We start from the raw sequence: 23,744 nt of genomic DNA on the forward strand, positions 1-23,744 counted from the left end.
ATAAGTTTTATTTAGACTCTACTGCGTGTTAAAAGAAATCATTTATATTCTTTCAGATATCTTACTCTTAATGTCTCGGCATCCAGCTTAGGAAGAAGCTATTCCTCTGAAGTCCCAGGCTTTTTGCAAAATAGACCTAAAAACATAGTAAAACATCTAAGCCAACGATGGGAAGAGGCTGCGAATATTTCAAAATAAGATATAGCTTATGTCGAACATCAAATGTGAAGAGTTCAACAAATGCTGATAAAGTATATACTGTCAATTTCAGTGCTAATCATACACAGCACCCATCGTGTGACTGTTCTGACTGGATAAAGTATCATCTCATCTGCAAACACTTTATGGCCATCATAAAGTATGGATCTTGTGAATGGGATCATTTACCATCTTCATACCGAAACAGTTCATGGTTAAATTTAGATATTCACCAATTTGAAAACTATAATGCATCTTTAACAATTGAAACATCACTTGATGGTGACAGTAATAAAGACGAAGGCATTAGACTTGTATTAAATAAGCCAGTGCCAACACCATCATGTTTGAAAAAGGCTCGTTCCACTACATATATCTGCAACCAGATAATGAATTATTCGCATACCTGCAAAGACATCAATGTTCTTCATAAACTTAACACTGAATTAAAAAGTTCTTTAGAATGTTCAACAAAATCATTGCCCCATACAGACGATTTTTATTCTTGATGATAACGAGATGGCCTACATTGGATCAACGAAGTCAAAAGAAAAGAACACCAGGTCTCTCTCAAAAACTTCAAATTTCACCAAACCTGTTGATATCAAATAAAAAATCAACCATTGAAAACCTACCATTAACCAAACCAAAAAAGAAAGCAGTTGGAAGGGTTGGAATAAAAGCTGATAAACAGAAAATAACTTTCACCTCGAAGGGTGTAGAAGATTTATCCCAAGAAAGAGAAGGTAATTGATAATATATAATGAGCAACTACTATACTATTTATCATTTAATGTAATTAAGACACTGTAAGGATTCCAAAATAACCTTAGAACCGAGATGGGGGGGGGGGGGGTCTTATTTTCATATTAGTTATGTATAGGATCAGCCAGTAACGGATAGAGGCCAAAGTGGATAAGAATCCGTTACTAAAGTATCTAACTGTTAATGGACATGAAATTCATTTGTTCTGTTTTTCAGTAATGAATTGCTTTACCAACAACATAAAAGATAATTATAAATTAAATATATTCTAAAAGTTTACAAACTGTTCATTTTATAACATATGTGCTTATAACAATGGATGATTTAGTATGTTTAAAATATATTATTGCAATTTTGGAAGATCTTTTAATTTATTCATAGAACATATATCAAGTATCGACTCTACTGACTGACAGAAACTTGTAAAACAAGTTATTTAACAGCAGATGATGATGACTATTCAATTCTAGAAGCCGTCATTGATATATCGAGAACAAATCCACAAATAGCAACGTTGACTTGCTCTGCCAAGTATAGGATCATACACTTGATCATTGATGACATGGGTACTTATACATTTTTTTACTTGACTGATAGTTTTGTTAAAAAATATACTGCAAATATGTTTGTAATTCTATGTGTCGAAGTCTACAGAGTTGCCATAATGTGTGCCATTGTAAAATAATTGACCTGGACATATTTGACGATATCTCAGCCATCGAACATGATATGGAGCCAGGAATGGTACCTAAATGAAGCTTGGAACCCACAGAATTGCTACTTACTGTGTATGACGATACGATGGGTCACAGTGGGCAATAGCCTTGTATATAAGTAGGTATCAAGATTTAACAATGATGGCCTATGACCCTGAAGTGCCAAGCACAAAGATATGCTGTATCTTTTTTAGAACATATGTTACCACTTCTCATTTGAAGAGTTCACATAGCAAACATTTTGTATGAAGCATAGGGATAAATATTAATGTTTTTATGTTTAATATTTATAAATCATTTCAGTAAATCTAAACAAGATCTGCCAAATTGATGATCCAAAAGTGGATGAAGATGAATCAGCAAATTTGTTCCTTTCGATGTTTGCGCATATTGCAGTTGCACCGTAACTTCATGGATTGTACGAAAAATCGTGATTACCCTATAGAGGTCACGACTTTAATCTGATTTTGATGAAACTTAAAACGAATGATTGGTTGAAACTTTGGAGCTTGACAACTTTGATTCTAATTGAGTGAGAATGAAAAATAAAGAGATTTATAAAACACTATTGTCATTACTTATTCATAACTTAATGCCATGTAAAAAAACATGGGCTATTAAAATGCATCTGTTTGTCTGTCACCTTTCGGAATATATTTTATGCTTCAGTAGTCGGCATTTGTTGCTAACATTAAAGCGGAAATTGCAAATTTTTAAGTTATATTTTTAAAATTTATTAAAATAAAGCCTGAAAATAGATGGTATCAATAAGCAGTCCTACCTTGTTAAATAATAATCATATTAATCCTATAATTCACTATTGCCAGCTGAGAAAATGGCAAAAATATCATTTTCCTCTTCATTTTCAAACGTTTGAAAAAAGCTACTCCATGGTGGAGAATAGAAAACAAGGGAGGTAATTGGGAGGTAACTGTGTTATTATTTCCTGTGTAAATGAGTTTTAAGTATGAGAATGACACCTATGATCGGGGGGTTGGATGGCCGAATGGTTAGCACGCGCGCGCTGTATCATACGGTCTGTCATTGAGTCAGCTGGCGGGGTTTCGATTCCCCGGTTGTACGTGACAAGGAGTAGGGTCGCCTGTCCAACCTCGTGGGTTCTCTCCGGGTCCCCCGGTTTCCTCCCATTGCTAAAGACCCCTACGCGCAAGCGAATTATTGAAATAAAATTAAACCATATGTTAGTCCCGAAATGACCTAGTTTGTGTCGAGTGGACGATAAACCCCATTTCTCTCTCTCTCTCTCTCGACACCTATGATCGTATAATTGTGAGTTGACAACCTATTGAGCAAAAGACATAGAAATAATTACGTTTTGACTTTCTTAGAAAATTTGCAATTTCCGCTTTAAGCAATGATCATTGCATTGCTATTACAGTGATCACTAATGGAAGGGCCTCAACCTTATAACTATTTTTAACTATTTTAGTTCAAGTTTTATAAATAAAGATGGGGGGGGGGGGAATCACTGATATCTGAATGAGCTATAGCCCAGGTTATACTGCTAACCGTAGGTTGCAAGAAAGCCTGGTTTTGGTGTAGCGAAGCCCCGGAAAATCCAGTTTTTGGGATAATTTTCATACCAGCGGAGATGAAATTAATGATTGGAACTTAATTTCTAAATCCTGATTCTACCTGCAATATTATCAGGACGCTTCTAGGGGACCCCTCCAGGCCAAGGGACCCTGATGTTTAATCATCAGTGGTTTCATAATAGATCCGCCCCAGAATATATATCACAAATGCTTAAACATTGGATCAATTGCAAATCAATCCTAGTAGGATAGTAATTTATCAATTAGAACTATATAATAGTCCTATCTATCACGATTTTTTGTTTATGTTTTTGTCACTTCAGTAAGTAGCTTGTCACTCTTAATTATCCACGTCACACATTATCCATAGGTACACAAACACTCTTAATTAATTACCCGCGTCACACATTATTACCCGCGTCACACATTATCCATAGGTACACAAACACTCTTAATTAATTATCCACGTCACACATTATCCATAGGTACACAAACACTAAAATTGTTTTGGTCCTTATTTTGATCCACATCAATATCGTGATATGAAACTGTTTTATTTCTTCGACATCGGCAGGACTAAAAATATCAATTATTCATTTATCCTGTTGTTTTCTGGGTAAATATTGACCTGATTATGAATCGTACGTGATATAAATTGTATTGTAGCACCTGAATTGCAATGCGTGTCGTATCGTACGAAAGCCCAGAAGGCTCATTCCAAATTCCAAATTCCAAATGCGAAATTCCAAATTCATGTCTTACCGATAAAATAGCAAATTGGCAGCCCCCCTCAATTAAACAAATTAGAATTTATATAAATTGTAATTTTACACAACTAATTACTTCTAGTTTACCTATCTGGGCCGGATAAATACCCGTTCCAAATTATTAGATTCCAGATTCCAAATTCCAAATTCCAGATTCCAGATTCCAAATTCCAGATTCCAGATTCAAGATTCCAAATACCAAATGCGAAATTCCAAATCTGATCCGACCAATCGGATCAGGTTTTTGCTTTTGACTAATCAGTTGGAGTATAATAACAATATTCCAGTTCGGGTTTGCTTCGACAGATGTGAACAGTTTGGGGCAAAGTTCCTCTGCAGTGAGCCACTCTGCTACTCGGTATATTAGGACTGGCATTTTTTTTTTTTTTTTTTTTTTTTGGCTACAGCAGCAAATTTGGAATTTGGAATCTGGAATGTGGAATGTGGAATTTGGAATTTGGAATGAACTGCAGTGGCACCAAGAATCTTCATTTCTACATTTCATTTAATATTAATTGAACTTTCATTTAATTCCATGTTTAATATGAAATTTATTTTGATTTTATTTTGATTTGATTTTACTCTTCAATTTGACTTGACTTTTGCCTGTAATTTTTTTACATGTATTTTCAGGTTAATAGGTTTTTTATTTTAATTATGATTTTAATTTCATTTCATTTTTAAGTTTAACATATTTTTTTAAATTTTTTTTTTTTTTGATAAATAACGAATGATATCCTATAGGCTAGGGATAGCCACCATACACGTGTAGCCTACTTGGGGTATTAAATAATACGGGTTCTCTTTACAGCGAAGATTCCATTGATTGATTTAATAAAATCTAATTGATTAGAAACGATTTGCGTGGATATCAGACAATTGACAGCAGCGTATTATATCAAAAGTAACGCGTGTCAAAACGGGTCATAGTTCAATTAGGTCAATTATGCCAAACCGTAACGCATGATGGGGTAATAGTAAATTTTAATTTTATTTTTAATTGTATTTTAACTTCCATTTAATTTCAATTTTAATATGATCACGTTCCTTTGGAGTTTGATTTGATTTTTTGATTTGATTTTACTTTTCAATTTGATTTAACTTTTATGATTACTGGTCGTCTGATCAATCTGTTTCACAGAGAATTACGAAAGTCTTCTAATATCTCTGTAAAAGATGACTGCCTTCAACACGTGCCGTCAGTAGGCCTACGCAGCGTCAATCATTGGCTGAATGGCGCGTGCATTGTTACATAAGACGTTACTGCTTCGGGCAGAATGCTGCCTTTTAGTCATTTTAATACCCATTTACACTAAATAGGAAATAATTTTTACCTACAAATATGTCAAATGTCTTTATTTATTTTTCTAATAAATCAAAAAAATGTTTTAGAATTTAATTTGTTGGTTGAAAAAAGTTAACATTTGAGACTCATTAAGTCGCACTGATGTCATCCTTATCAGTGGCCGAATGGTTAGCACGTGCACGCTGTATCATAAAGCCTGTCATTGAGTCAACTGGCGTGGTTTCGAATCCCCGGTTATACGTGACAAGAAGTGGGGTCGCACGTCCAACCTCGTGGATTTTCTCCGGGTCCTCCGGTTTCCTCCCCCTGCTAAAGAAAATAACGCGCAAGCAAATTATTGAAATAAAATTAAACCATATGTTACCGGTAGTCCCGAAATGACCTAGTTTGTGTCGAGTGGACGTTAAACCCCATTTCTCTCTCTCTCCTTATCATCAGTGGGGGCTCACCTGACTAAGTGGGTAATTAAGACGCTGGCTCGCTAGCCTGGAGGTCGGGTGTTCAGTCAGTTCATCAAGATTTTCCGGCGTGGTTTCCCCCTGTCAGTGATGCAGGACGGAGGACCTGATAAGGACAGCTGTCTAGTCGTTTGGATGGGACGAAAACCCGAGGTCCCGTGTACATATTTGCGTGCACGTAAACCTAAAAGATCCCTTGGCTACAGAGCCTTGGCAGTTGGAATTCGATATAGCCTAAGGAAGGCCGTAGCGCCGCTGCCCGGGCAAAATTTCCCTCATAGCACACTGTATGGCGTATGCCCGTCTTCATAAGCCCAGTTTAGGAGCAGAACAGTAGGACGTTAAACCCCATTTCATATCATTTCATTCCTTATCAGTGATTGTGTAGCGGCCTAGCGAATATTCACCGCTGATCAGTGTGGTCGTCTGATCTGATTGAATTTCGCGGGGAAAATCAAACCAAACACTCGGTATCAAAGAACTCCGAATGCACGGGCCGCTTACATCAAGGTAAAGAAATGCGTAGGACCGTCTCCACTGATCTCTATAAATAACTGGATGGCTGATTGGCTTAGTAGAGTTATTTATAGAGATCAGTGACCGTCTCTGATCTAACGTTCTCATTTATTATGTAGTTATTTGCTGAAGATCAAGAATTCTTGATCTTTTAAACGCCCTGTACATCCATTCATTTTTGTGTGTATGTGGAATTATTTTAAAATGACCCCCAGTAACTGGGTGAAAAATAAAAACCTTGAAAGTGTAACAAATTCCAACTTGCACGCTATTTCGTTTCATTTACTTTTCTGTTTACCACTTCCGGTTAAATATTTACACCCAACTTAAGAAAACCAGCAACATGGCAGGACAAACAGCTGTTCCACAAACTGCTAGAGCTTGGAATCCAGATTTTACACACGCAGACCGGGAAAGGTGATATTTAAAACAATAAGAAATCACCAGTAAACATTGACGCAATTTTTGAGACTGGCTATTTCCAATTTATTTACGTATTAGCCCTGAATATTAACCGGCTCCTTGACCTGGTGATCAGTAGCTAAGTCTCTAACTCAATATCATCCAAAATCTTCAACATTGAAAACACGATTTATTTGTCAAATTAAATCAACATTCATGTTGTGATCTTACCGGAAAATGATGGACTTTTGATATCCAATATTTAAGACAAAATAAACATTTTACCATTGGTACACGAATCGTGTACCAATAGTAATGCGCTTCAGAAACAGTTGTATCAAGATACTCGAGGGACGAGGCTAGACACATTGCACCAAATCAAACGGCGTATGTAGACTGGAATAACCAGATGCTAGAAATTTGTACTCTATTGAGACTGCTGGCTTATTTTGCCGACCATAACTGATTTGAAATTGGAGTAAAAACGGAAACCATTGAATGTAAACCAGTTATACATTCATATTACAGTATTATATGCATTGCGACCCACTTTTGTCAATTTCTAGGTCCCAAATGTAAACGATTTACATCCTTTAAAGGCTCAATACTACTCTTGTTGTAACTGAATAATTACTCCAGGGTGCCTTCAGGTTTCTTTCATACGTAACCTCAAGGTTCTTTAAGCCGTCCTTTTTTGGAGCGATGAGCCACTGAATTGTTGGCGCATCAAATAGCCACGAGCTGAAAGGCATCAGTCGATAAATTCTTAATGCATGTCCTACCTTATTGTGTTATCCACCTCTGAACAACAATAACACTTACTGACAAACAAACATTGTTCAGTGAAACAGGTTTATCCAATATCACATACACCAGCATTTCTTTCAGTCGCCATGCCATGTTGGGATAGTTTGACCCTTTTTTGACGTCATATCCTCCGCATTAAAATTTGAGGATCCCTGTTTTACGGGAAACGAAATGCATTTTTGTACAATATTTGTATGGATTGCGTATATGTACTGTTTTTGTAGAGGTGTTATATTGGGATAGAAGACGGTGTTTGTTGAAGAATAATTAGGTCGCTCTTCACACGTAGTTCAAAATACACGTTTATTGAGAACTTAATAATTATTTGTTGCATGATTAATTAGTAGTAGTATGCCTAGATCATGGCCAGTGCTTGAAATGAGGATTCTTCTACAACGGCACCAAAAATTTATAAATGCCGTAACAAAAATTAGCTGACAATTATATTTAACAAATATACTGTTGTCATTTTCCCTCAGTGAAAGTGCAATTTTTATATTTGTACATGTGTAGATAGACAAACGGTCCGTGCAATGATTTTCCGTGTCAATTAATCTGGTTCTAATTGCGTTTGGTGGTACTGTCATAAGTATAAAATTTACAGATTCCTCTTGGAGTAATAAAGTCATAAAAATTTGTTTTCCTTTCGATCCTTTAGTTATTCATGTTCCCAATGGTTGCCATCATGTCAACCATAACTAAAATTGATTCATCAAATTTCCCACGGCTCTGCCATAACCTTCTATAATAAGGGTACTATTTTAGAAAGTGAGCATTCTTATGAAAAAATGAACTATACAGGTAGGCTTGGCACACAATTTACAACTAAATCTTGCATTCCTGAATTATTGACCTAATCCCAAGCCCAGCCGTCCTTGAACGACTGTATGATATATTGAAAAGTTATTACCTATGCATTTCATACGTCTACATGTATATAAAAGGCATAACTTTTTGATACACGTACACGTGGACAACCGCGCAATTTGGGCTATTTTTATTACCGTGGCAGTCCGTGTTGCTTAAGCTTTTACTTTTTACGACAGTTATGCCGCCGTGGTAAATTCTAGCATAGGCGGTATGATTGAGATTATTATTTATAAAATGTTATTAAATGTTCATTACAATATAAATCCTTAAATTTGTCGGCGTTCGTAGAATGTTTCATCGCTATCGCTTAAATGATAGCTTCTGTCTTGTCAATGTCACGTGACATTTTCCCGCTTTTCTATCGATAGAGTTGAAAAGATCTATAATAAAGCATTGAGTCTTGTATCACACACACGGCAAATAAATAAAAGGGCCGAGTGGCATTTTAAGTAAGAGACTAGAGAGAATGCTTTGTTCACAATTTGAATAATATTTTATGAAAAGATTTATTGGCTGCGGAGTCATTTTGAACAGATATCGGCTACGCAAATATCGGTAAAATTTCTTCTGATATGCCACTCATCGGCCAATTAGGCTACTGGATAGTGAAACCGATAATCGGACCATCACTAAAAATAAATTTAAAATGATCGCCTTCAAATTATAGTCTCATGATTTCGTTTCGTTTAAAGAATTCCGTTCGTAATATGCACCATGCCAGATTTCAACTTTCGCCAATGTAGGTCATTTCCTGTTTTACTCTGTTTTGTTGGTTGTAGGCGAAGATTTTTGTGAAATCTCTTAAAATAGACAGCAAAAAATATTTTTCGGAACATAGATGGATATGATATGTAAGTTTAATGTGTTAGCAGTGCAGATAACTGAAAATTGTGAATTTTGCCGTCCGCTGAAAGAAGTAAACTAGTTGTCAACTTTTGCGACAAGTTTTTGACCGTTCTGATGTTAGATGTTACGTCCTCAGAATATCAAAGAGTAACATCTAACTTGTTGGATTAACTGAATAATATGTCCCAATCTTTATTCTGGTCAACAAATTGTACTATTTTACAATATTCCAATTAATTGAAGATACAAATTTCATCTTAACACACCTAATTTAAAAAAATTGGAAAAATTCAACTAAATGATTTGAAAAGCCTGACGTAAAGCTTTTCAAATGTGACTTGGATTTAAAAATATTTTTGAACCCTCTGGGCAAGTAAAATATGATTTAATGGATAATTTACACAACAGGTAGGACACTAACACATCTAGTACTTAGAATTAGGCTATTTTTTGTTTTCTGGAGCTGTCAAGCCAGCAAGAGTGTTATTGTCCCTTTAATTTTATTTGGTTTTCCCAATAAATAAATGTTTATCTTGTTCTCTTGTTGTGTCGTGTGCGTATTATATTAAAAATGCCCAGGCCAACTGAAGATTTATACAAATAAGTAGGATAGCCTCGTGATTATTGACGGCCAAAAGAGGTCTGTGGATGTTCGTTTGATTACATGTCGTTTCAGTCTCGCTTCATTTCAGACTTACCGATACGACATTTAGTACTCAGAAAAATATGGCCTCAGCGTTTCGGACTCGGGTAGGTGACATTTCGGGCTCGGGTAGGTGACGTTTCGGACTTGGGAATAAGTTGGAAGGAAAGGTTGAACAGAACTGTCAAATCATAGATAGCAGTACCAATCGATAAATTAGTGCGTACAAAGAAAACTCTTCTTGGAAAATATTAGAAATGGCAACGATCAAAGTGGGATAATTTAAGCTGATTAACTGATAATCCCTATGTTATTGTAGTATGTGCAAAGAAACCTTACAGTTCTTTAGTGGACGGAGAAAATATGAGTTGTCAATCAGCGATAATGGCGGGCCCGTGTGTTGATTAGATTATTCCGACTCGCCTAAAAGACATTTAGGCTTTCAGAATTATAAAAACATTAGCAGTATTACTAAATATACACAAATTTTCCACAATATTTTATTGTCAAGTTCATTACTCGCCGATGAAACAAAACAAAATAGTACAAGCAGTGTAAAATCAGTGTTATCTTTTTATTAGCGGTCTCCAGAATCGCCGATCAATCAAATAAAACAAAACAACTATCGAACTCACATAAAACGAAAAAAAACCAAACCAGCTGTTACAAATATATCACACAAATTTCAACAGTCTTTTAATTATTTATCTGAGTCTGAAATGTCGCCAGACTGAGTCCGAAAAGTCATCAATTAAGTCCAAACCGTCGTCAAACTAAGTCTGAAAGGTCGTCTGTGTTGAGTTCAAAATGACACGGGGCCAAAATGGCGTGCTACCGTTCTTTTATGGAGTATATTGCCATTGGAAATTAAGGATAATTGTGCCTGATAGTGGTACAGTATGGCACATTTTGCTTACCATACCGAAAATTCTATGCAACCATCAGGATTTTGTTTACTAAGTGTGATTAAAGAAGCTACACCTAACTCAATATTATCCATAATTAAAACCATGAATCATGATTAAATAGTGGTACATTTCAATGAGTTGATGTTGTTATGTTAATAATAAATGTGAAAATATGGGATCCACTAGGATTTAAGACACAATGATTCATGAACATTTTAAAATTAGTACACAAGTCCTATACTCAAAAGACATTATTTTATATGTACTTTTAGACCCTTTTCCGTATATATTAAGGTTGCATAGAATTGATAAGAAATTACAATTAGAAATTGAATGTAAATCACTTTATATCCATTCATATTATATGTGTTTTTAAGTTTTAGAGCCTTTTCCGAATGGTTCCAGAGAATGGAGCTTTATTTATGCCCATTAGAATTACGTGGACATAGGGTCATAGGTGCACATCAAAATGCTTGATTTACATACAAGTGTTATATGACCACATGCTTTGTGAAATACGTGACAGGGAGCTGGGAGGCTTTGGGTCCTGATGATTATTGGGGTAATGCTGGGTGAGTTTTCATCGATACTAGGGATGATGAAAGCCAAAAGAGTCCACTTACTATAGCAATTCTGACATCACTTAATTGCATTGATTATTGATTCCTGTGAATAAAATGTGCGTACAGTTGTAGTTGAAACAAAAACAACTTGGTTCATGCATCTCATCTTTACAAAAACTTTTTTATACTAATTTGTGACTTTATCCAAATAAAAGTGCTGCTTTGATTTATATGAAATGGGGTTTAACGACCAACTTGATGTGATATGCATAGCATGACAAGCGAAGGAGATTTAAGACAACTTAAATACTCTAGCCCAAAGCCAAGACAGATAGCAGATTTCGTCACAAGATATTAATAGGGTTAGGACACAAGATTGTTGACCATAGCCCTAACCATAATAACAGCTTGTGACCTATGACAAAATCTGCTATCGGTCTTGACTTTTAGACTAAGACCATACCCTAACTAATTAAAGATACATTATGGGAGATTAGATAACGAGCTGACAGTTCTCACTATAATAGTTAAAAACTAGATAATGTAAAGGGAATATTTCTGAAAATTTCAGTCAAATTGATCCACTATAATAGTTAAAAACTAGATAATGTAAAAGAAAGGAAATATTTCTGAAAATTTCAGTCAAATTGATCCACTATGAACCGAGAATTAAGCGATTGAATTTCCGCCTAGTCTCGATCATCATAACTAAAGACGGTACGTTAAAAAGCATAGTCTCGATTATCCATTTGATAATTAAATCGTGAAGGGAAGTTTTGCAGTAAATCAGATCATAATCCACCAAACATTGCAGGCTAGCGATGCCATTGAGAGTTGATTATGGTCTGGATAAGTTAATTAATGTCTAATGAATAATTTAGTAACATTTCAGGCCTAAAGAAAGACCTGCACTATGCAGATTAAGCTCTTGCATAATGTATGTTTAAATAACTTGTCTAAAATCACTGTGAATTTTTATACGCCTACGTGGAATGTACATCCGTTGTTCACAATTTCTTGTGAACACTCTACAGACTACATTTATCATCAGATTGTTTGAAATTGATACATATATATGTTGTTTACATCAGTGAGATTAAGCAGTCTATTTTATTTCAATAATTCCCGTTATTTTCTTCTGAAGTTATGGCCCTTGTTTCACTTTGTTAACAAAAGTTACCATCTGATATGTATGAAATTTCCATTAATTACGTCTAGAGTTATGGCCCTTGTTTCAAATTTGTTGAAACTTTTGAACTCTCTTAACGACAAGTTATCATCTGATCTGTATGAAATTTATATGCATCATTTAGATTAGTGAACTGAAGAAGCCTATTGAATTAGGCTTGTTCAACAGTTGAACTTGTGAACCCTTGCATGACGAAAGTTATCTGTATGGAATTTGTGTGCATCATCTAAATTAATGAAACGAATAAGCCTGTTGAATTTCGGCAACCTATCTTTATGGAATGTCTACCTCCAAATCATGAAACGGTCTATACTGTAGTTTATAAATTGTTGCTATTATATTTCAGGTGGATTTGTATTTATCCAACTTATATTAATAGTAAAAGAACTGTACAAGAGGGCAGAAGAGTACCCTGTAGTAAGGTAAATAATTATTTATTGACTAAGAACAGTTTTAAGTGTTTTTTGCAAATTAATTGTGTATTAAAAAGGTGTTAAGAGCCACATTGTTACAATTTTAAAATTAAACTGTAGTAAATAAGCAAAAAGGTCAATATTGGTAACATTTTTATACGCCCATATAGAAATTTGATCGTGTATTGCCATCACCTGTATGTCCTCGTCCACAATTTTTTGTGAACACTCTACAGACTACATTAATTATCTGATCTTTTTGAAAATTATATATAATTGTTAACATTGGTAAGGCAAAGAAGCTGATTTGATTTCAACATTTTCCGTTAATTACTTCTAGAGTTACAGTCCTTGTTTCATTTTGTAGAACATGTGAGTGCTATAACGAATAAAGTTATCATCCAATCTGTATTAAATTTTTTATGCATTATTCAAATTAGTAAAACGAAAAATCCTATTGAATTTCAGCAATTTCCGTTTATAACTTCAAGAGTTATGGCCCTTGTTTCACTTTGCTGGACCTTGTGAACGCTATCAACAAAAGTTATCGTCTGATCTATATGAATTTTATATGCATTATTTAAATTAATAAAGTGAAGAATCCTATTGAATTTCAGCAATTTCCGTTTATAATTTCTAGACTTATGGCCCTTATTTTACTTTGTTGAACCTTGTGAATGCTCAAATGGCTTATGTGATCCTCCGATCTGTATTAAATTTACAAGCATTATTTAAATTAATAAAACGAAGAAGTCTATTGAATTCCAGCCATTTCTGTACACAGCTTCTAGAATTACATGTATGGCCCTTCTTTAAATTTGTTGAACCATATGAATGCTCTAACTACAAAAGTAAAATTTCGATAATAGTGATACATGTATGTATCAAATTTATATATGCATTATTTAGATCACTAAAATGAAGAAGACTATTTAATTTCAACAATTTCCATTAATCTTTCCAGACTTACGCCCTTGTTTCACTTTGTTGAACCTTGTGAACGCTCTGTCGACAACAGTTAACATCCAATCTGTATGAATTTCAACAATTTCCGTTAATTACTTCTAGAGTTATGGCCCTTGTTTCACTTTGTTGAACCATGTGAATGTGGTAACGACTAAAGTTAACATTAGATGTATGAAATTGATATACATTATTGAGAATTCTAATATGAAGAAGTCTATGGCCCTTGTAGTTGTTTCACTGTATTGAATTTATATGCATTATTGAGAATACTAAAATGAGTACAACTACAAGTCTATAACATAACTGGCAATACAAGACAGCTTACCTTTTTTGAGATCTTAGACTGCACTTGTATTGTTTTCAAATAGTGTCACTGTGAAAATGTGCTAATCAAAATTGAATTCAAGCTTGAATATTATTATTGCAGGCTGTAGATAATCCAACTTATTCAGAGATTAAAGATGTTTGTGCTGCAGCAGGATTAACCCTAGGAGTAGAGGTAACTTCTTCATTTTTATACGCCCACAGTGAAATGAAGAAGCCTATTGAATTTCAGCAATTTCCTTCAATTACTTCTTGAGTTATGGCCCTTGTTTCACTTTGTTGCACCTTGGGAACACTCTTAACATCAAAGGTTATCTGTTGATCTGTATGAAATTTACATGCATCTTTTAAATTAGTACAAAAGTTATCTGCCAATCTGTATGAAATTTACATGCATCATTTAAATTAGTAAAGAGAAGAATTCTATTGAATTTCAGCAATTTCTGTTTATTACTTCTAGAGTTATGGCCCTTGTTTCACTTTGTGAACGCTCTAACCTCTAAAGTTATCTGCCGATCTGTATGAAATTTGATTGGTTGATACTTTGGGACACTATAACTTTAGTTCTAATTAAGTGAGAGTGATGAAATTTGGTGTATAGTTTTATTACATGAATACCTTGGCTAGGTTTGATAATGAGCATTTTCTGCTCCGGGTAAGCAGAGCACTAAGCAATATGATTGGCCAGGACTTTGGAACACCATAACTCTCCTAATTGAGCTAGAACATTCAAACTTGGTGTAGGTGTTTATTAGGTCAATGCCTTGATGGAGTTCGAAAATGAACATTTTCTGCTCAGGGAAGCAGAGATAAGCAATTTGATTGGTTGATAATTTGGGACACGATAACTTTAGTTTTAATTAAGTGAGAGTGATGAAGTTTGGTGTATAGTTTTATTACGTCAATACCTTGACTAAGTTCGATAATGAGCATTTTCTGCTCAGGATAAGCAGAGCAATAAGCAATTTGATTGGTCGAGACTTTGGAACACAATAACTCTCCTAATTGAGGTAGAATGTTCAAACTTGGTGTAGGCGTTCATTAGGTGAATGCCTTGATAGAGTTTGATGATAAACAGTGTCTGCTTACGGTAAGCAGAGATAAGCCATCTAATTGGTTAATGCTTTGGGGCATGATAACTTTGATTTTAATTAAGCGAGAGTGATTCATTATATCATTACCTTGACTAAGTTTCAGGGCTTGCCACGAGACGCGAATAATTACTCGCGCGCACGCTACGCTCGCGTAAAACCAAATTTACGTGAGTAATTAAGTACTCGCGCAAATATAAAAAATAATTTAATCAGAAATAATGGAATATCGTAATAAAAAAGCCGTAAACAATTTGTATGCCTTCATATTGATGCACTATTGCGCACGCGGCGTGTCTTTCAAGTGCCACCTGTTGTTACTAAAAATACTTTGAGACGCGTACTGCCAGGCGGTTTTTAAGCGGATGTCCTTTGCCGTGTCTGGATAATCAAAAATTGAGCGGATGTTGTCGTTTCTATAGCAATTCCTTCGATCCCGCATTGCCATTGTGTGTGAAATAGCTTTATTCAACGTCCGCTTCCACCGAAGTGACAAGAGCATTGCCGTTAGGCAAATGAAATTTAAATGGCTACTCACGCACATCATTCTGCGTGAGTAAATACATGTACTCGCCTCACTCGCGCAAGTCTATATTTGCGTGAGTAGTCATCTACTCGCCTCCAATTTGCTCGTGGCAAGCCCTGAACAGTTTGATGATGAGAATTTTCTTAGTCTAAGGAGCGATACGCAATTTGATTGGTCAAGAATTTGGAACATAACAACTCTGCTTTTAATTGAGGTAGAATGGTTAAACTTGTAGATGTTCATTAGGCGAATGTCTTGACTGGGTTCAATGATTAACATTTCCTGCTAAAGCTAAGCAATTTCATTGGTCGATGCTTTGGGACAAGATAACTTTGATTCTAACTGATGGAGAGTGATGAAACTTAGTGTTTTGTTTCACTACCAGGTACGGTACTTCAAAACCTTGACCGAGTTTGATCATGAACAGTTTATGCTTAGACTAAGTTTAGATAATCAGTTTGATTGCTCTATACTTTTGAAAAAAATAAATGTCTTATCAATTAATATGTGTCATATACAGTAAACTTTGCATAAGTCGAATCTAAATAGACTGACCAATTTTATTCGAGTTGCGTGAAGATCCGAGTTAGCCGAAGACCCAATTCGGCTCCGAACGTAGGTCTCATTTACATTATCGCCCTGTACGTTCAGGAACCGTCCTATTGAATCCTTGTCGAAATAAAATCGGTTTCCAGTCAATTTTACTGGACAACTTTTTACTGCTAAACAGTCGTATGTCAGTCTCGGTGAACGCCTGAACAATGTAAAGGAACATTTTAATAAGAAAATAAGACCTCGCTAGAGTCAGTATGTGCAACACAACATGCTGTTAAAAATCTGTCCCCTCCTGCTAAACATCGAGGTCTAGATGTGGGGTGGCGTACAGATTTACGTGGCTTGGCCATATAAGACGAAACGAAATTTAGGTCAGCTGGGGTGGGGAAAAATTAGAATCGTTGAAAAGCTGAGAAACTTCAGTCAATTATTGCATTGACTAGCCCAATTACAATCAAATTTTTTCAAAAATTCCAATTTCGTTACGTCTTATATGGCCGAGATGCGCAAATTTGTGCGCTGCCCTGTATTTGGATTTCAATAGTGTCAGCCAGGCCGTATTTTTAACAGCATGTTGTGAACAAACTGACGATCCGACTTAGGCGAAGAAAAAAAGCCTGAATTTTGATCCGAGTTAAGCAAAGATCTGACTTCCGCGCAGAAATTTAATAAGAAAAACGTGCAGGATCAAAGGGTCCAAACGATTTTATCCGAGTTGAGCGCAGATCCGACTTATGTGAGGTTTACTGTATTCATTTTGGGATTTCGGCGGGGGACATCAGTGTCACTTTTGGCTTCTTTTATATAATTTTTTTTTTTCGTATAAAAGCCAGGATTTCTGTTAAAAACTAGATAACCCAATTATGTGCATGTATTTTCAATATTTTCTTTGTTTATAGAATAAAGTTTACCCAAGAGAATTAGATCACAGGGATCCTAAATGTAGAGGAAGAATTAGAATTCAATTAAAAAATGAAGATGGTTCAATAATGCACGAAAAATTTCCAACAAGTAGGTATTTTCTTGAATAGCATCATCTGATGAAAATTATAATTCTCCTAATTGAAAAAGAATATTACAACTTGGTGTATGTGTTCATTACATAAATACCTTCAGCAGCTTTGATAATGAGTTTTTTTGGCTAAGCAGAGCTAGCAATTTGATTTGTCAATGCTCAGGTTAAGCAGAGAGGTAGATGTTTATTTTGGGAATGAGAGTGGGGGAATCAACTGTACTATTATAGTATTATTTGAGTTTTTATATTGCTTTGTGAAATTGGAAATTATAAATGTTGATGAATGTCAGATTTTAACCTGGGCTTTCATTCTTTTTTTTTTTTTTGTAATCTTAAGACTACATCACTTAAAATTAATTTTTTTTTTTAAGACTTTCTTTCTCATTCTTTGCAGGAAAGTCTGTATTATTTTATTTAGCTGAAACAATACCCAAGTTAAAAACAAGACAATCATCATCCCAGGCCTCATCACAACAACAACCTGCTAAAAATCAAAAGAGAAAGGGTAAAAAGGGGAGATAATCTAAATGATGTAAAAACTCAAGCTATTTCCAGGGAATATGGGAAGAACTACAGAAGCATATTAACCATCTTGTAAGCCCAGTTGATGTGACATTTGCTGACGCAGCTAAGCAATGTATTAAAAAGAGCCGGGGGCCTGTTTCACGAAATTTTAACTTAAGATAAAATCCAATCAAATTACTTAAATTTGGTGAAATGGGGCCCCAGACTTGCATACATAAAAAAGTTTTGGTAGGATTTACAAGCTAGTGGGGTTATATTGGGCTTTTTATACACCCACATTTTCATGTGGACGTATATTGTCGTCGCCCTTGTCCGTCCGTCCACAATTGTTTGTGAACAGTCTACAGGTCACAATTTTTTCCGATTTCAATCAATGAAACTTGAAATATAGGTTTATCACCCTAAGATCTTGGTTCCTTTCGATATTGGCATCTATCGGACCGTAACTTCATGGATTATGGCCCCTGATTGTACGAAAAATCACGTTTTGGGCTTGTGAACACTGTAGAGGTCACAATTTTTATCCGATTTTGTTGAAACTTGAAATGTAAGTTTATAACCCAAAGATCTCAGTTCCTTTCGATATTCGCGCATAACTTCCTGAATTTATGGCCCCTGATTGTACATAAAAACGTGTTTTTTTGGCTTGTAGACCCTATAGAGGTCATAATTTTTATCCGATTTAAAAAAACATTATTATATCACCAATAATCCCTAAGGACGGTTGAGTTCGAATTTCGTGAAAATCGGCCCAAAACTGACAAACAATATGGCTGCCGTTTGTTCTCAATTAGCGTAAAAATATGGTATATCAAGGTTGTGGGCCCTATAGAGGTCACAATTTTTATCCGATTTTGTTGAAACTTGAAATGCAAGTTTATAACCCAAAGATCTCGGTTCCGATTTTGTTGAAACTTAAAATGTAAGTTTATAACTCAAAGATCTTGGTTTCTTTCGATATTTGCGCATATCGAATTGTAATTTCCTGAATTATGGCCCTTGATTGTAGGAAAAATCACTTTCGTTTTAGCTTGTTTTCTATCCATCTCTCGAAAATGTGGGGGTATCCTGCCTGGCAGCCACTGGTTTCTTTTTATAAATGTCAACCATATCCCAAGTTATTTCTGAATTGGAATTCCTTTTAATCTTCTACCAGAAGGATATCACCATTCAGTAGATGTATGTAATTGTAAAACATTTGTATAGTATTTTCATAGTAGAAAACTGTCCAAGATTAACCTATTCAACACCATTGGAAAATCTTGTAATTCATAATATGTAAATTGTAAATAATGAGATTTGCTCTAATGTTTGCCTAGAAAATTAAAGGAATATTTAAATTCAAATGTACATCAGCTGCTTATATATTTCTACACTTTATAAGATAAATGGGCATTCTCCGCTTTTAACAGTATACATTTGGTCAAACTCTGTAACATCTGTTGTTGGTCTAAAGATTTTTGACCAAAGACCTCTCACTTAATGGAACTGTAAATGACAAAATATTCTGTTTTTTGTAGATTTTATTTTGACTGATTAATACAATGTTAAAAATTTCATGCCATGACTATATACAATATGAAATATTTTTAATTCTCCACCAGCAGAGCTCATCTTATTCTTTAAATTACCTGTAAAAAAAAATGTAAAATTATTAGGGAGTGTACTACGTAATAAAATTTATTTGTGGTTAACTTGTTTCAACTAAAAAATATTTTGAATGAAAGAGACCTTGATATTAGCTTTTTAATAGTGCGCCTAATAAATACTAAGAAACTTCCAATCAGTAGAAACAGGAAACACAAACCAAATACAGGTTTGATGGGATCAATTTTAACTAAGTCAAAATGATGCATTTGATATTCAGATAAGTTGATATAAAATAATTAATAGAATACAGTATCAAAAAACCATCGTTTTATCCAAGGTTTCGTCAGGAAAAATACTAACTTCTTCAGGTATGAAGAACTAAATTTTTGAATTTAGTTCTTCATCCCTGAAGAAGTTAGTATTTTTACTGACGAAACCTTGGATAAAACGATGGTTTTTTGATACTGTATTCTATTAATTATTTTATAATAAATACTAAGGTCACCTGTGCTGTGGGTGTAATGACAGAGAGAGAGAGAGAGTCACAGTTTACTGTAGTAACTCACTCTCAAAATGCTTTTAACTACCTTTACGCAATATTTCAAATGTTGGGAAATTTTCCAGATATACAACCAAAATATGAATATTACTTACCACATGATTTCTCAACATGCCAGTTTTAAGAATTTTCTTGAGTTTCCATTCCTTCGTCATCTCCTTCCTCATCATCTTTTCCTTCCTTTTCTTCTATTTTTTCATAGGCTTTATCAGATGGGGTTACTACTACACCCTCCCATACACTCATCTCAGTTGCTATACCTGTTAAGGAAATATTTAAGACCTGGGTTTAATTCACTTTCGATGTCACTAGGGACCGGGTATCATTCAGATTTGATGAAAAAAGGAAAGAAACTGAGCTTACCATCTAGAATCTTAATACACACATCTATAATTCATCAAAAAAAACAAAAAACGCCCAGTTTCTGCTACCATGTAATTTAAGAAACGCTGTTTAGTTTTGACATTGGTTGTCTAGTTTATGACCATTTAGTTTAGTTTTGATATTGGTCGTCTGGTTTATGACCATTTAGTTTCATAAACTAGACGACCTATGTCAAAACTAAACCGTGTTTCTTAAACTACACGTAGCACAAACTGGATGTTTTTTGATGAATCTTGACCATGGCATTTAACACTTTCTGGATGGCAATCTATTAACTGGATATGAGTTAGATTCTAGATGGTAAGCACAGTTTCTTTCCTTTGTTCATCAAATCTGAATGATACCCGGTCCCTCGTGTGTTGAGAAAACCTGCATGACAATGTCTGAATATATAGAGAATTTTGTACAAGTCTTTTTTGATAACAAAAAAGACTCATAGGAGATTTTATTTATCACCCAATCCTTTCTTAAATGCACAAATAAATAAATATAATTCTTTGCTATAGATTTCACTTTTACAGAACCTGATTACATCACGGCAAAGTGATACATCATTTTTTGACAGCAATTCAGCCATTGCAAAGTCCTTTATATTGACCCAGTGTTTCCATTAAAGTCAATTAAATAAAAATCGTTTCTTTTAATTAAAGGGGTTGGGACATGCAGTTGTCGTCCTTAGGCTATAAGGAATACATATCACAAGTTCAAAGATGTTCCATTAAGAATCGTGGTCTGTAGGCAACACACAGGAGACACAAAGAAAAAATGGGTATGGCTCTGCCCCTGGGGCTTGGGCAATCACCAAAAAAACAATAGGGGTCATCCTTAGGGTATAAGGAATAGGAATGCAAAGTTTCAAAAGGATCTGTTAAGAATTGCGGCCTGTAGGCGAAACCCAAGACACACAAACATTGGGCGTGGTTCTGTCGCAGGGGTTGGGCATGCACCAAATATAATAGATCAGCCTTAGGGTATAAGGAATAAGTTTAAAAAAGTTTTCAAGACGACTGATTAAGAATTGAGGGCTGTAAGTGACACACAAAAAGAAAATGGGCATGGCTCTGACCCTGGGGGTTGGGCATTCACCACAAACAATTGGGATTGTTCCTTAGGGTACAAAGTATAAGTATGCAAAGTTTCAGATGATACGTTAATAAATGCCGCCTGTAGAAGACAAACAAATACAAGCAATGCACCTGGCTCTGCCCCTGTGGTATAAGGAATAAATATGTAAAGTTTCAAGATGATCACTTAAGAATCGTGGCCTGTAGGCGATACACACGAACAATATATAAAAAGTAGTTCCTTTTTAATTGACCAACCAAATTCATGTAAAGGGACATCTCCTAAGGAGATATCGCCAAGTAGACCATGAAACTTATCACACAAGCGATATCTACGGTAGAATGTGTTATTGGGTGATAAAAATGGGTATCAAGAGCATTCAAACAAAATGGTTTACTCAGTAGAGGAATAGTGTATCACCAACTGCAAACCACTACTATTCGATACTAATAGCAAAAGTGCTATGCAATTCTTTTGCCGTCTCCGAACACACATGCATATGGCAAGGATAACCAACTTTGCTGTATAGATTATCAACCAGTATTTCGAACATACATACATGTAGCTGTTACATCTGTATTTAATATATTTTTCAACAATTGGTTGAATACTTACTAGAATTACCCTCCATACCCAGAATCTGTTTATAACCACCATGAGATAAAACACGTAATAAAGTTTGAGCTGTAAAACATACTTGATCCTATAAAAAATATAAACATCAAATATTAATATTCTCTAAACTAACACATCAAGGCAGGGAATACCACATTTAAAGTTTAATTATACTATTCAAAAAAAGTAGGGGATATTTGATTTTTAAGTGTTATTAAAGTCACCTAATGAAACTGACGAAGAAACAAATGACAAAATGAAATGAAGTTCACATTCATCGATTTATTCCAAATGATCGTTAGACTAAGTAAGGCACAGACTGACCATTATAAGGGTAAAATGATACCCGGGGTCAAACAGCAAAGTTACCACAGCATCACAACCAAGTCAGTAACGGGTAAATCCTCCTCTGTTTGCCAAACAAGATTGATCCGATGTGGCATACTCCTAATGAGACGTCTAAGGTCATTTTGGTCCAGATTGTCCCATTCCTGTTGCAACGCAGCAGCAAGTTCTTGGACATTGGCAGGATGTGTTGACGTTGACGTAACCTCTGTCCAAGCATGTCCCAGACATGCTCGATGGGGGAGAGGTCGGGACTCAGTGCTGGCCAAGGTAATGTGGTGATGTTCTGTTGTTGGAGGTAACCTGTAACGATCCTGGCCCTGTGACATCTTGCGTTGTCATCCTGGAAGATGAAACGGCGGCCATGACGTCGTGCGAACGGCACAACATGGACTGCCAAGATGTTGTCCCGGTAGTACTGGCCTGTAACACGCCCTGCAACAACATGTAAAGCCGTTCTTCCAGCAACAGTGATGCCTCCCCACACCATAACAGAACCATCCCCAAATCGATCATGTCTGATGACGTTAACGTCTTGGAAGCGCTCGTTTCAACGACGCCACACCCTCCTACGTCTGTCCAAAAAATAAACAGTGAACCTTGACTCATCTGAAAACATCACATTGCTCCAGCGTCGATTATCCCAGTGTTGACAATCCCTACACCAACGACGTCTTGCCTGAATGTGATGATCTCTCAAACAAGGGATCACGCGAGGACGTCGGGCGCGAAGGTGACCCCTATGCAGTCGATTCCGAATCGTCTGGCCACTCACTCTCACACCAGTGTCTGTTTGAAGACGAGCGCTGATCTGATTTGCTGTGATGACACGATTTCTCAAGGCCAAGGTACGGATAAATCGATCCTGGGCTTGAGTTGTCGCCCTTGGTCGACCTGAGCGTGGTCTGTCCTGTACAGATTGTGTATCACGGTATCTGGACCATAGCCTGCTTATGACAGACTGAGAAACATTCATCGTCCGCGCCACAACCGCCTGTGTTGTGCCGATCTGTAGCATGCCAAGGGCACGTAACCTTTCATTTTGGGTAAGCCGACGCATATCAAAATTTGTTTTCTGGTCACTAAAACAATTAAACTGATGTTTCCACCCTGGAATTCAATGCCACAATGACTGTAACATTCAAAGTCAGAGTCGTGCAAATCTTGGGTTGGACACCCATGATGATCCCAAGCATCACCTGCATTCCATGCGGTAGCTATTGGTGCGTTTGGGCGTCACATGTAACTGGAAATGTTTCTT

At 35.7% G+C, this 23,744-nt stretch overlaps 2 protein-coding genes across 5 annotated transcripts in view; one reads left to right on the forward strand and one right to left on the reverse strand.

Moving 5' to 3' along the window:
* The first annotated feature begins 6,566 nt into the window (after window positions 1–6,566).
* LOC126814469 (signal recognition particle 19 kDa protein) lies at window positions 6,567–19,619 on the forward strand. The gene is made up of 5 exons (XM_050539621.2): window positions 6,567–6,699; window positions 12,857–12,932; window positions 14,317–14,388; window positions 17,285–17,396; window positions 17,795–19,619. Exons 1-5 carry the CDS (start codon window positions 6,626–6,628, stop codon window positions 17,920–17,922), a joined length of 462 nt encoding a protein of 153 aa, XP_050395578.1. The 5' UTR covers window positions 6,567–6,625; the 3' UTR covers window positions 17,923–19,619.
* The window catches only part of LOC126814455 (interleukin enhancer-binding factor 2 homolog), a 42,766-nt gene continuing 38,452 nt past the window's right edge, over window positions 19,431–23,744 (reverse strand). For all 4 annotated transcript variants that reach the window (XM_050539597.1, XM_050539596.1, XM_050539598.2 and 1 more), the window contains 3 exons: window positions 22,139–22,226; window positions 20,170–20,334; window positions 19,431–19,556 (listed from right to left, as the gene is read on the reverse strand). In XM_050539597.1, coding sequence (XP_050395554.1) covers window positions 20,195–20,334; window positions 22,139–22,226 — 228 coding nt within the window. In that variant the 3' untranslated portion in view covers window positions 19,431–19,556; window positions 20,170–20,194. The remainder of the gene's footprint in view (window positions 19,557–20,169; window positions 20,335–22,138; window positions 22,227–23,744) is intronic.

Source organism: Patella vulgata, chromosome 3, assembly GCF_932274485.2.
Source record: "Patella vulgata chromosome 3, xgPatVulg1.2, whole genome shotgun sequence".
Lineage (NCBI taxonomy): Eukaryota > Metazoa > Mollusca > Gastropoda > Patellidae > Patella > Patella vulgata.